Raw genomic sequence first — 12,680 nt, forward strand, 5'->3', positions numbered from 1 at the left:
GCCCCGCCCCCCCCCCCGGCCCGTACAAGCGTGTGTCTCCTTCCCCCCAGTCTCGTTGGGAGAGAGGAGGTTCCCCGAGCCCGGCTGGGAGCCATGGCCGCGGTGGTGGCCAAGCGCGAGGGGCCGCAGTTCATCAGCGAAGCGGCGGTGCGGGGGAACGCCGCCATCCTGGACTATTGCAGGACGTCTGTCTCGGCCCTGTCGGGCGCCACGGCGGGGATCCTCGGCCTGACCGGCCTGCACGGCTTCATCTTCTACTTCCTGGCTTCCGTCCTCCTCTCCGTGCTCTTGGTGTTAAAAGCCGGACGGCGATGGAATAAGTACTTTAAATCCCGAAGGCCGCTTTTCACGGGGGGGCTTATAGGAGGGCTCTTCACATATGTCCTGTTCTGGACTTTCCTGTACGGCATGGTTCATGTCTACTAAAACAACTAGGAGCCGCATTAGCTGCAGTGGTTTTCAATGAAGCAGAAGGACTGTTGCCAAAAGTCATCTACCCAGCTAGGCCAGCTTTTACCTTTTAAACTGTTGTTCATCACTCGTATTGTTAATACCATCAGTAAATTATGGCCAAGTACAAATGAATCGGTAGTACTGTTTCAATTAAACTGAATGTGAAACATCACTCGGGTGCCTCCCATGAATATTTGTTTGGTGATTAAGGAATAACTTCTGTCCCTAATTGCCGGCACAGCCATGGGTTTTGGTTAACGTAGTCCCTTGTATCCTTTGCGTTTTGAATAAGATGTAACAATTACAGTCCCTTCTGGATTTGCTGCCTGTCCCTACACACAAATACTGATGAAAGCAGTGTGTAACACGGCACTCTTAAAAAATAATCCACTGACACAAGGAAATACTGCACAGTAGCATGTAATTAAGTGTATGTAAAGCTTTGGTACAGAAATGTAATTGAGTTGCTAGTGCAAACATTACTTCCACAATTGCTGTATGTACATGCTATCAATAAATGACATCATTGTCACAGATGCTCTTCACTGGCATATACAAAAGTACATTAAGTAGTGCTCTCACAAGGCAAACACTTTGCTCCTTTTTAGTACCGTTGTGTCCAATGCAACGCAGACAAACCAAGTAAGTGCAGCGTCTGACTACCTGCCAGCTCAGCCTGTACTGAACACACTTGGAAGCCTGCTGGCACTTTGTGTAACTGAACAGTGCATTGTTGTGGTTCCATACGTCTCTGGCAGGAACAGAAAGGAAAATTCGATCACCCACCGTACACATAGTATCTTTGCTATAGAGCTGTTTGTAGGTATGTATCACAAAGAAAAGGTGGTGTGTGCAACCTAAAACCACACTGTACAGAAGAGTCTTGGAGAGCGTTGCCCTAGAGCGACGCATTTATTGCTGTACATGAAATACAATGAGGAAAAAAAAAAAAAAGAAACAAGCTCCTGAGAAGGACTCTGGTTATGTTTTATCAACAGCAATGGTGGTGAGAATTGTGTTAAACAGAGGGTATAAAGAAGGGAAATATTCTAGGGACTTTTGGGGGCCTGAAGCCGCTGAAGTCTTAAATTCAGGAAATGGCTTTGGTCATCTAACAACAGGATGTTGTTTTGTCAAGTTGAAACATTGGTTTCAGTAGAGCACGGTCAGCTTTATGTGTTACGATGAGCTACTTGGTCTCCACGAGTTGTGCCTTGGCCTGATGTCACATGCAGGGTTCACCATGCGTTTCACCGTCTAGAAATTATTCAAATAGAATTAAGCTCCGACAGTCAAAAGCCTGTGCTGTTTTATTGGCACGGTAATTCTAGTAGGCCTGACTAGTGCAGTCATACACATGGTGACTCGTGTTTGCCTAGAGGAGAGACTTCTGGCATGAAGAGAGGAGGCTTTGGATGTGATCACAGCATCAGAGGTATGCAGCTTATCCTAAATTATTTTAAGTCCAGTGTTTAATTCTGTTTTCTAGCTAAATGTTTGACTCAGTAATTACTCGCATCTGAACAGAAGCAGAGGGAGGGGACGGGACTGGGTGGGGTTTGCTATTGGTGACTGGATTCAGAGTTTGCCACTGCTAACAAAGGTGAATTTTAATTTAGAATCAACCTGTACCTCGGAGTAACCACCTTAAAGAAGTTAAAGCAAAGGTGAGTGCAGCTTGCTGTTTCCATTTGTGCAGGACACTCGATCTCAGCAGCTCTCTGTAATGCCACCCTCTAAAGCTGTCCTAGCAGTACGTAAGGACACTGCAGCAGGAGTCCTTTAAATCTTGATATTCAAAGAGTGCACAGAAACACTTAAATCTTTATGACGATGACTCCTGGCCAATGGTGACCTGGCAGTGTTTACAGAACACTGATCAGTTTGCACCAAGCCATGGTGTGGAAGCTTTAAATGAGGCAGGAATATTTATTCACCTACTGTCTTCAGGAGCTGGTGAGTCGGTTCCTGTCAGCTCAAGCAAATGCAAACTTTAAACAATGATATTGCATAAGCACTTCTCTCTTCTGAGATAAGTGAGCACATGAGCATAAATTCACAAAATAGGCTCCAGTGATATTTATTTCTCTACTGAGAAACAAAGAAGCACTAGTAGTTCTTGGAAGTTACCAGAGCATTGAAGTAGCAGATATCTGTCTTCTAAATTTTCCTCCTGTTGGTATATTTGGAAGAACCTGGCAAAGTCTGTTTCACCTGATAGAGCTCCTCTTTTCAGTGCCTGCAGTATGGTTCAGGGTACCATGAGAAAACAGCAGAAGCATTAAGTCTCCCATCCAGATCTCTCTCCACCATGAGCAATTGGCAAGTTATGCAGAAAGAACAACCCCGAGCAAATTAAACCAGCCATGAAACAAAGGAGGGAGAACCTAAGACCGTCTCTCTGTGGATACTCACAGTGCCATGTTGCTTTTCAGTGCATTAACCCCCTTTTCCTCCCCAATGTCAACCACAAAAATATCTGTCCCTGCCTTGCTTCAAAATACTCCTCTGCCTGCTGTTACCTGTTGTGTGCTCTGACATGTCGGTTCTCTGGGCCAACTACAAACGGAGATGGTGGGTAGCGGGTGAGGTAGCTGGGACCCAGCCACAGCTGAACTGATTGTCCGTTCAGAGCTGCGGCAGGACCTTCTCCTGCTGTTCCTGAGACGAGCAGAGCACCTTGTTGCAGCTGTTGCGAAGGCTTTTCCTGGAGGAGCACCGTTTCTAGCCCTAATGGTTACACCCCCTCCCCCAGTAAGAGTAATTGCCCCCACACCGACACAGGCCCCAGTCAGCACGGGCGTTGTAGGATAACACGCCCCTTTCCCCTGGGCTCTGAGAGCTGCTGAAACGCTGCGTTTCATTGCACTTCCCGACAGGAGCAGTCCTGCTGCTTTACATCTAATCTTGCAAGTAACACAAGCGAGAGTTGGAAGCGGTGGCCGCAAGCCAGTGGAGCCGGGGATAGGTTGAATCTCGGCCTCAGCCCTCCTCAAAGCGCCAGTGGTGTTTCACATCACGGCTCTTTCGCACGTGGAAGTGAAGCACAGCCACAGGATAATGCTGGCTATTGACGTAGGTACAGATACATCTATCAACAGATATAAAATATTCATTTGGTGCCTTCTTTTTCCTTTTATAAAATCCTTTTATAAATCCATAGTGACGACGCGCTGTTGCAAGCTCAGGATACCAGAGAACATCTCAGGGAAAGAAGGGCGGTCTTTAAAGGACTTTTCTTCCTCTGGGACTCCCGATAATAGACGGTAGACCTGATCTGGGGTATCTCCACCTCCCAGTCCTGGTGTGATTTCACACCTGTGTGGTTTTCCGGGAACACGAGTCCAGCTGGCAGACCCATCGCTGTGCCTAGAGCCCGTCGAGCTGCTCAGGGCTCTGATTCCCATTCAGCGTAGGGCTGGATAACGATTTCCTGGAACTGGACCTGAGGAAACAAGCAAAGGTGACAGATGAGGCAAGGAGGCTATTTCTGTTTCAGGAAGCAATGTGGGCAAGAGGTTCCCAGCCAGGCCTGTCACACCTTACCACAAAGGCCATCGCCCTCCGTACAGATAAAGCCCCAGTTCTCAGTTTCACGAGGCTCTGGAGCTGCCCCAGTTCCACCCGCAGTCATTATGGACCGACGGTGCAAGGCCATTTATAGTCCAACCATGACACAGCAGCTTCCTTTGCTCCCCAGCTAACTGCAGCAATGAATTACGTCGGGAGGGAGGAACTTGGCTAAACTCATTTGGAGGAATTTAATTTCCTGGAATTGGCCTTCGTTTGCCATTAATGTTTACTGTGTTCCTGTATCTCTTCTATTTCTATTAGTCATAACAATAAAGCCATTACGTTTAAACACAAAAGCCAAGCCCACTTACTTTACTTCCTCGTACTTTTTGCCTCGATAAAAGTTACTCTTTTTAATCAGATACAGCAGCACCAGGTCACAAAAGAAAGCTCCCTGCAAACAGAAAGATAAAACAGTGTTTTATCTTTAGAGTAGAAGAGGAAGTGTTCTGATCTAATTAGCAACGAGCATTAATTAAAGAAGAATAACTTGTAGGAGCTGTATTTTCCTTCATACTCCGTGTAATCTTAGGGGTATTTAGACCACAAGGTACATTAACAAATGCCTTTTAGACAGGACGCAGACACGCACCTGACTGAGCAGTCAGAGTAGCAAAAACTCCACTGGAGAAGATACAAACCAACCATCCCATTTTATCCTCATAACAGCTAAATGAGGGATCTGGGTCCCAATACGTTACTGGAAGAAAATACATTCACTTACCGCTCCCATGAGAGCGAGCCCTGACCCGATATTGATAATGGTGGGAATGATGTTAAACTTCCCTGCCTAAAAGAAAAAAGGTCATGAAGTACTCGGTGAAAGAACAACGCAAGAAACAAACTTAAGGGTGCAGTTATTACCCAGGGGAAGCTACTAGTGCCCGTGGGCGTGTTTTGTTAGCAACAAGCAGGCACAACCATAGATTTGCAGCGAAAAATCTTGGAGGCTGAAGGTCTGTGTCTCAGACCCAACTGCCCACGGCTGCATTTCTGTACTTGCTTCATCCCTGGATTAGGCTTCTTCTTTCTGCAGTGCATACAGATGGAAAACAAGTCTCTGGGGCATATTTACTTCTGCTGGACTTTACATGAACCTGTTTTTAGGTGGAAGAGATGCAGACTCATCGCACTCCAGGTCATCCCCTTTCTTAGGTAGGGTTAGCTCCACATGGATGAATGGCAAGAGCCCTTTCCTACAACAAGCCAGAGAGGCTGTTCTCATCCCAGAGCTGCCTTCCCACTGAGAGATGTCCCCCATCTTTTTTCTCTCCAGGCTCTGAAATATTCTGGCCGGGGACCTCACCTTGCCATTCACCATCACATCAAAGCGGATTCCATACGCTTTAATGAGCGTCCGGTAGTCGACCCCCTCAGCATCCTGGTAATACTTGGCAAACCTGGAATACAACAGTGCTGATTTTAACTCCATCACCTGTCCCCCCCCCGCAAGAACTCATCTGAATTCACCTATCTGTTCGAACAGATCTATTCCCCCATCAAAACCAGCTTCAGCTTGCCATGAGCATGACTCCCTCCCTCCCTCCACTGAAGCAGCGTGCTTGGCTGGGACAGTGCCTGGCAGTCTGATCTGGTACTGCTTCACTGCCAACCTCTAATGCCTGCGAGACAAACCAGCTCAGCCTGACTGTGGTACTGCATCGTAGCCTCCTCTTTACTTACCTGAAGTTGTACCCAGAAGAGATGGACTTTTCTGCAAACTTGTTATCCAGCCGGCTAAAAGAATAGTGAGGATTACATTCAGAAGGGGCTTTATCAAGATCACAGTTCCATTCAATCTGAATTCCTATCACACCACCCTTAATGAAAGAGAGAGACAGTGTGAGTTTTTTAAGTTTAGTTCAATTAATGTGTCTTCAAATTTGTCAGATCCTTGGGCAAGTTTTCCCCAGGGACAAGAACAGCTGCATTTCTGGTCACAGACACAGGCACGCACACTCCCGGATGGGCTAAGTTCGTGCTTATGGTATTAGTCACATTACTCTACACACAACCCTAGCTTTCCCTGTGCCGATATCCTAGGAGGAGGTTTCTCATCCCAGCACACTGGTTTCATTAATTTAAGTGGCTGTAACATACTTCAGTGGAGAAGATGCTCTTTTATGCAGGGTTGAAGTTCACAAGTGCAGAAGCCAGCACAAAGCCTGCGCTTTTCTCACCCTGTGCTTCCCGGCATGCCTCAGACTGGCTCCATCTTCCGCCCTGTGCTTCGCACACTGGGTCGCAGCCTGTTTGGTGCTGCAGCCCCAGGACTCCATGCAGAAACGTGCCCGTTTGCCGCAGGGGAAGCCTCCCAGCGCATTCTCTGAGCAGAGAAGCCCCAGTGGCCTTCCAGAGTTCTGGGTTTAAACCGATGAGATAGTAATGTTGAAATTAAACAAAGAAACCCTGCTGGCAGAGCAGCGGTTTGGGCATGCCTGAATTACAGATAACTGACCTGACCATCTCTTCCAGAGAACCTACATCACCCTGCCTCTCATTCCCTGGGGACAGGATAAGTGGGACCAGCGCAATTTTAAGAACCAGCATCTCTCCACTGCACCCTGGACAGGGGGCAGTTCCCTGGGCAGTCACCAGTGGCTCTCCTCACGGCCACCCAGCGAGCGGTACGGCCAGCTGGGAAGACACATGAGCCTGAGGGGCACTCCTACCTCCAAGGCCATTTCCTGGAAGTCGCTCCCAGCCCACCGGACAATGTTCCCCAGGAGGAAGATGGGGCAGTAGGGATGCTCCGTGCTGTAGCGGCAGCTCTTCAGGTAGGACTCATTGTCAGTTGCCAGCACATTCATCCTGCATGTAGGGAAGAGGGAAATCCACCTTGTCTTCCTCTCTACTTGCCTGCACAGCCTACGCCACCAAGACTGCAGAGACAAGAGACCTCTCCAACACCCCTAGTGCACAATAGAAATGGCACCTTGCCACCAGCCTCGTCACCCTGCGAGCCTCTCCACTGCTGGCCCAGGGAAAGCAGTCTGCCCACACAAAAATGACCTCCAGGCCAGACAGGGACTAGGCCAGCTGAATCTGGGCTCAAGAAAGGACTCACATAGAGCAGGTTGCCAGGGTGCTCCAGGGCCACCTGGTTTTCTCAAGGAAAAAAAATAAAGTCACTAGAAATGTCTAGCTGAGCCTGGGAGAATAGCAAGCACACACTCCCTACGCTTCTTTATTTTGTTCATATTGTAGCAGCAAATGCAAACAAATATTTTTAAATTTGTGTTTTCCCAGCCTTGTCCAGGCACCTTCATTTTTTATGGAAGAGGAGGAATATCTGGGAGCAGAAGCAGCTCAGGAACCTGACTACATGCCGGCTGGTGGACAGATCCATCTGCCTTAGAAGCTCTGGTGCATCCCATACTGTAGGAGCCATCACAGACCTCATTTGGTGATGGACAACTTTATGCCAGTTGCTCTGTGAGAAGCTCCAAGCCCTCATTATCTCCTTGTTCCCACACAGCCTGAAGCCAAAGGCCTCTCCCTGCGCCTTAGAAGAGGGAATATCCGCCTCCCCACCCCAACCCGCAGGCAGGAAAGGACAGTGGAGCAAACCGAGGTTATTGGTTCTGCGATGGAGAGGACAGAGCGATCTCCAAGCACCTGCACTTACTTGGAGAACTTAAACCTGGGGAAGCGGATTGAGTTCTTGATGTAAACAGTGAAGTTTTCTGCACTGGCGAGGAGTGGTTTCCTGGAAGAGAAAGGTTTGTTATCTGTTTTACATTCGTACCCTGCCCACACGTTTAAACTGGAATTGACATTTTAGAAACAGCTAGGTTTCATCCCATGGTGCTAGGCCACTTTCCCCACACTGCCAGCAAGGAGTTAGTGAGGAGCGTGCAGGCTGAGGGGAAGCCTTGGGAGCTGGAAACAACCCTGGGACAGCCACTGAGCCAAGCAGGGGGGAGCAGAGGGCCAGTCGCGCCAGGGGGCCATGCAGAGCTCCCTCCTGCACTGGAACAGCCAACATTCAAGCAAGCATCCAAGCAGAGGGAACCCAGAAACCGCCCTGAGTGACACGCAAGCCAAGCAACTCAAGCTTGAATGGTCACGTACTTGGGCTTGGATCTTTTCTCCACTGGGCACCAGGCCAGTATCTCACAAGTCCCTCTGATGCTGTCCCTGTCTTTCAAACAACGGCCAGTCTTAATCCCTGCAGCACAGACATCACAGAAAAGGTCACACAGAGCAGCCACCTCCTCTCCTTGCCTACAGGGCACATGAAAATCAGATGCTTTTCACTGCCACCCTAAGCCCTCCTCCCTGCTGTGAAAGGGCCTCTCAGCTGCAACAGCCACTCTCTTGTTGCTTCTCTGAGCAGCCCCAGGATGCTCTGGCCCAGCCACCGCAGAGCTGTAAGCAGGGCAGCAATCTTAATGAAAGATAGTAAAGAAAAGAAAGTCCTTGCCGCTCTCTGTAATCAGAAATCTCTGGGGCTGTAACCAGGCTGATGCCTCTGAAGGAACCTGCCTCTACCAGACACAGTACAGGAGGAGGGACCCTTCCCTTACCATTGCCAGCCACCACTGCTTCCCCTGCCGGGCAGTCCCCATCCTTGTAACACAGGGCATTGGGAATGCTGATGCTCTGCAAAGTGGAAGAGGACAGAAGTGAGACCTGTGACAGGACACGACACTCAGAGGGGTAAGAAAGTGCTGCTGATGTGGGGTGAATGGTCTATAGGATGGTGAACACCGAAAACCTGCAGCTGAAGTGGTAACTGCAGGTCACGTGCAGATAGCTCGACAGTATCACACCACCAGCAACACCATGGTTCAGCTACAATGTCCTGCTTTTGGGCTCTGCTCAGTCCGGAGAGGGACAGGCTGTGGAAAAACTCAGACACCACCTACCACTCACCAAAACCAAGCAGGAGGCCACAGTACTTCACCTCAAGAGATAACTCTACCTTTGATTTAAGCTTCAAGCTCTCCGAGCTCAAAATTACCCTTCTCTCGGCTGCACACCGGGTTAATGCAGCCACTAGAGGACAGCCGTGCCCTGAACAAGCAAGCTGTGCTCTCGGCCTGGGCTACCCCTCTGCTTGTGATGTGGAAAATTAATCTCTGCTACATGGAGACAACACTCCCTGGACGGCCAGCGTCCTCCTTCCCCAGGCTCCAGCCCATTCTGAACCACGTCTCCACAGGGGACTTTTCAATGTGACGCGGAAAGACCTCACGCCTCTGGCCCGTAAGGCACGTTCTGGAAGGTACTAAGCACCCTCCCATGTCCTGAAGGTAACGAAAGTCTGAACGTTCAGCCTTTCCCAGGATGGGGCTCTTAGAAAATCTCCTCTAGCCATAACTAGGCCGAGTCACCTCACAGTTGTTTTCCTATGGCCTTTTCTGACCCTGAGCAATCACTGTTCTGGTCTCATCTCCAGCTGGGCAGACATCCAACACCTTCAACTAAAGTCAGCAAGACTGTAGATGACCAGTGCCTCTGGAAAAGACAGCTGAACCTCCCAGGTTTGCAGTAACCAGTCCGATTTTCCCAACTGAGATATTACACTACAGAGAAAAACCATTCGCCTTTCATCCTTCCTGTGTTCGTTGCTCCCCAGGTGTCCTCTGTCAGTTCTTACCCCCAGTTTTGTAGGGGTCTGGGGGCCAAGGGGCTCAGTTCTTCCTACCTCAGGACACGTGGCTTGCCTCTGGTTTGGGGTCACAATCAGATTCGTCATGACAAAGAAGACGTTTTCACCCTAGAATAGACAAAGTAAGGCAGGAGGAGTTAGAAAACCTGTTTTACTCTTAAAGTACCTGTTACGAGGAGGATGCAGTTCTCTGCAGAACAGTAACACCTCCCTCTCTCCTGATGCTTTTCAGGCTGAGATACAACAGCACCCTTTGTCTGGATATTTGTTTGGATGAGGTCGGCGGGTCTCTATGGCTTAAGGGGTTCTGCTTCAGAGACTGCATTAATTTGGTTGAGCAGGACTGCGGAGCCTTGCCTCGCTGGCTGCTCAGCAAGCGCTTGTCCTCCTTTTCCATAAGGACACGGTGCCCGATCAGGGATCAAAGGCCCCGTCCCACTGCAGAGCTGTGGGTGTTTGTTCTCAGCCAGGGTCAGGCTGGCCGCCCCGGCTGCGCCGTTACAAGCCCGAGCTCACGGAGCAAGGCAGCAGGGCACAGCACAGGAACAGATTTAGTGCAACGCTGTGGACATGTGATAAAACAAAACAGAGCACTTCTTGCATGGCTGTAATAGAGAGAACACAGATCCCTTTATCAAGCCATTGGGATGACTGTCTGAGACGTGCAAGGAGAGGCTTGACTGCAATTTCATCCCCCAAAATCCTTATTTCTGGCAGTGTAGTGTTTCCTCTGGATTTAGGCAAAGCCACAATATGCACGGCTGACTCCCGTTCTGGAGCCTTCCTTTCTTTGCACATTTCTATTTGGTCCCTTCCCCACATTCAGCAAAAAGTTGAAATAGCTAACTTCTCCCCTGAATGGTTTCCCCTTAACAACCAACCACCAAAGGAAACCACAGGAAAAACAAGCCTGAAGACAGTTGTACAGTCGGCAAGAGGGGAGAGAAAGCAGCTTACCACAGCACTACAGATGGGGGCTGGTTTACCACTCAGAAGTGAAATGAATGCCAAAAAACCCCCATGTGCTTCTACCATTTCTGCTCCATACCACGCGTGCGTGGGAAAGGGAGGAGGGTCAGTAACAGCACCAGGCTGAAGCTATAGAAACACGGGTTGTCTCCTGACAGCCCCTGGCACTGGGGAGCCTGACTCTCGTCGCACTGAGGGGACAGAAGGAACCATTGGAGCCAGCCCACGTCCTGGTGTGAGGCAGGGCAGCCCTGAGCATCTCAGACAAAAAAATCCTCACCCACAACAGGAACTGGCAGCATGTCAAGCCCTGCTACCTGTAACACTGGTTGCTTGTGTGTGCGAGCACCTGGTGACAAAATACCTGATCAGGAGCAAACTCTGGACCCCTGACCCCACGAGGCTGCTCTGAACCACAACAGGGAAACAAGATGTTTCTGCAAACTTGTCGGAGAACAAGCCCCGGAAAGCAATGAGTGAAGGATTCACCTGCATGCTTGCTCTACGTTAAGCTTAACCCCAAAGTGCCACTGGTTCACCCTGTCCGAGGGCATTCTCAGCCCTCAGAGCGAGTTTCAGTATACTGAGTGCCTGCCGTTTATTCCGGAGTCTCTCAGAAAACCCCTTCCAACATACAGCCCTGCCTGTTGCACATAAAAATCTCAGGTTTCCGTCCACAAGAGCACAGCTCGGTGCTCTCACACTCGCCTGGCTCGCTCTCCTTCCCTCGCTGTGCTTTGCCTGGGGTGTGTTTCCCCCCCATCCCACCAGCGCTTTGGGACACAGGTACGTCTGTCCTCAGCAGGAGGGACGTGTCGGTCAGCAGCCGCGCTGGTGGGCTCAGGAGAGCTGCCCACTGCTCTGTGGAGGAGATGGGGTTTCTCCCAGCCCTCACTGCCTCCTGCTCTGCTACCTGGGTCTCTCCAGCACAAACCAGCCCACTCAGACCCACCAGGACAGCGCAGGGCTCTCCCTCCAAAGCAAAATGAGAGATTATGCAGTAGTTAGCAGAGCAAGTCACTTAATGCACGGGTAGCAGGCATTCAGATACTCCTAAAAACCCACGTGGGATGCATCTCATGGCTGACCTGAGGCATTCAGCGGATGAACAGTAATCAGCACATGGAGCAGGAAGGCTCGTGAGAGGTCTACGTTTGCATTCACAGTCCACAGAAGTTGCTGAGTTTCACTGTGAGCCCAGGGTCTATCATCACCGTGGTTGCTGAAGGCTGATGTACGCTGGGGCAGACTGCAGTAGTGCTGGATTCAGTCTTGTAGACTGATTGCCCAGTCATGTTTGCCTTCATGATAACATAGCCCAGACATCTGCGTTGCAGAGCACACCACCCAGAGGCAGAGACAGCGATCTTTACTCAGCACACACACTACAAGGCTTCCCAATAAGCCAACACGCAGTAACAAGACCATTGAGTCACAGGAGAAACGTCTGACAAGTTAAAATACTGGTCAGCATCACCATTTCATTTCTGGGTGTGCACACCAGCCACCTGCTAAGTGAATCACAGAATAGTTTGGGTTGGAAGGGACCTCTAAAGGTCATCTGGTCCAACTCCCCCCGCCCTGGGCAGGGACATCTTCAACTAGATCAGGTTGCTCAGAGCCCCGTCCAACCTGACCTCGAATGTTTCCAGGGATGGGGCATCCACCACCTCTCTGGGCAACCTGTGCCAGGGTTTCACCACCCTCAGCGTAAAAAATTTCTTCCTTATATCTAGTCTGTATCTATCCCCCCTTTAGTTTCAAGCCATTCCCCCTTGTCCTGTCGCAACAGGCCCTGCTAAAAAGTTTGCCGCCATCTTTTTTATAAGCCCCCTTGAAGTACTGACAGGCTGCAATAAGGTCTCCCTGGACCCGCCTTCTCTCCAGGCTGAACAACCCCAACTCTCTCAGCCTTCCTTCATAGCAGAGATGCTCCATCCCCCTGATCATTTTCGTGGCCCTCCTCTGGACCCGCTCTGACAGGTCTGTGTCTTTCTCATGCTGAGGGCTCCAGAGCTGGACGCAGTGCTCCAGGTGGGGTCTCACCAGAGCAGAGTAGAGGGGCAGA

The 12,680-nt window shown here is 50.0% G+C and overlaps 2 protein-coding genes across 3 annotated transcripts in view; one reads left to right on the forward strand and one right to left on the reverse strand.

Moving 5' to 3' along the window:
* The first annotated feature begins 22 nt into the window (after positions 1–22).
* Positions 23–985, forward strand: EMC6 (ER membrane protein complex subunit 6). Its single transcript, XM_009328636.1, has one exon. It carries the CDS (start codon positions 94–96, stop codon positions 424–426), a length of 333 nt encoding a protein of 110 aa, XP_009326911.1. The 5' UTR covers positions 23–93; the 3' UTR covers positions 427–985.
* The window catches only part of P2RX5 (purinergic receptor P2X, ligand-gated ion channel, 5), a 15,593-nt gene continuing 3,807 nt past the window's right edge, over positions 895–12,680 (reverse strand). The window contains exons 3-12 of one of the 2 annotated variants that reach the window (XM_009328635.1): positions 9,680–9,751; positions 8,556–8,631; positions 8,101–8,197; positions 7,655–7,735; positions 6,699–6,837; positions 5,710–5,846; positions 5,333–5,426; positions 4,751–4,816; positions 4,338–4,420; positions 895–3,898 (exon numbers count right to left, since the gene is read on the reverse strand). In XM_009328635.1, the coding sequence (XP_009326910.1) occupies positions 3,823–3,898; positions 4,338–4,420; positions 4,751–4,816; positions 5,333–5,426; positions 5,710–5,846; positions 6,699–6,837; positions 7,655–7,735; positions 8,101–8,197; positions 8,556–8,631; positions 9,680–9,751 (921 nt within the window). In that variant the 3' untranslated portion in view covers positions 895–3,822. Of the gene's footprint in view, positions 3,899–4,337; positions 4,421–4,750; positions 4,817–5,332; positions 5,427–5,709; positions 5,847–6,698; positions 6,838–7,654; positions 7,736–8,100; positions 8,198–8,555; positions 8,632–9,631; positions 9,752–12,680 lie in introns of both variants that reach the window. The other variant, XM_009328634.1, reaches the window with a different exon arrangement.

The sequence above is a fragment of the Pygoscelis adeliae genome, unplaced genomic scaffold (assembly GCF_000699105.1).
Source record: "Pygoscelis adeliae isolate BGI_AS28 unplaced genomic scaffold, ASM69910v1 Scaffold347, whole genome shotgun sequence".
In the NCBI taxonomy this organism is placed as follows: Eukaryota; Metazoa; Chordata; class Aves; order Sphenisciformes; family Spheniscidae; genus Pygoscelis; species Pygoscelis adeliae.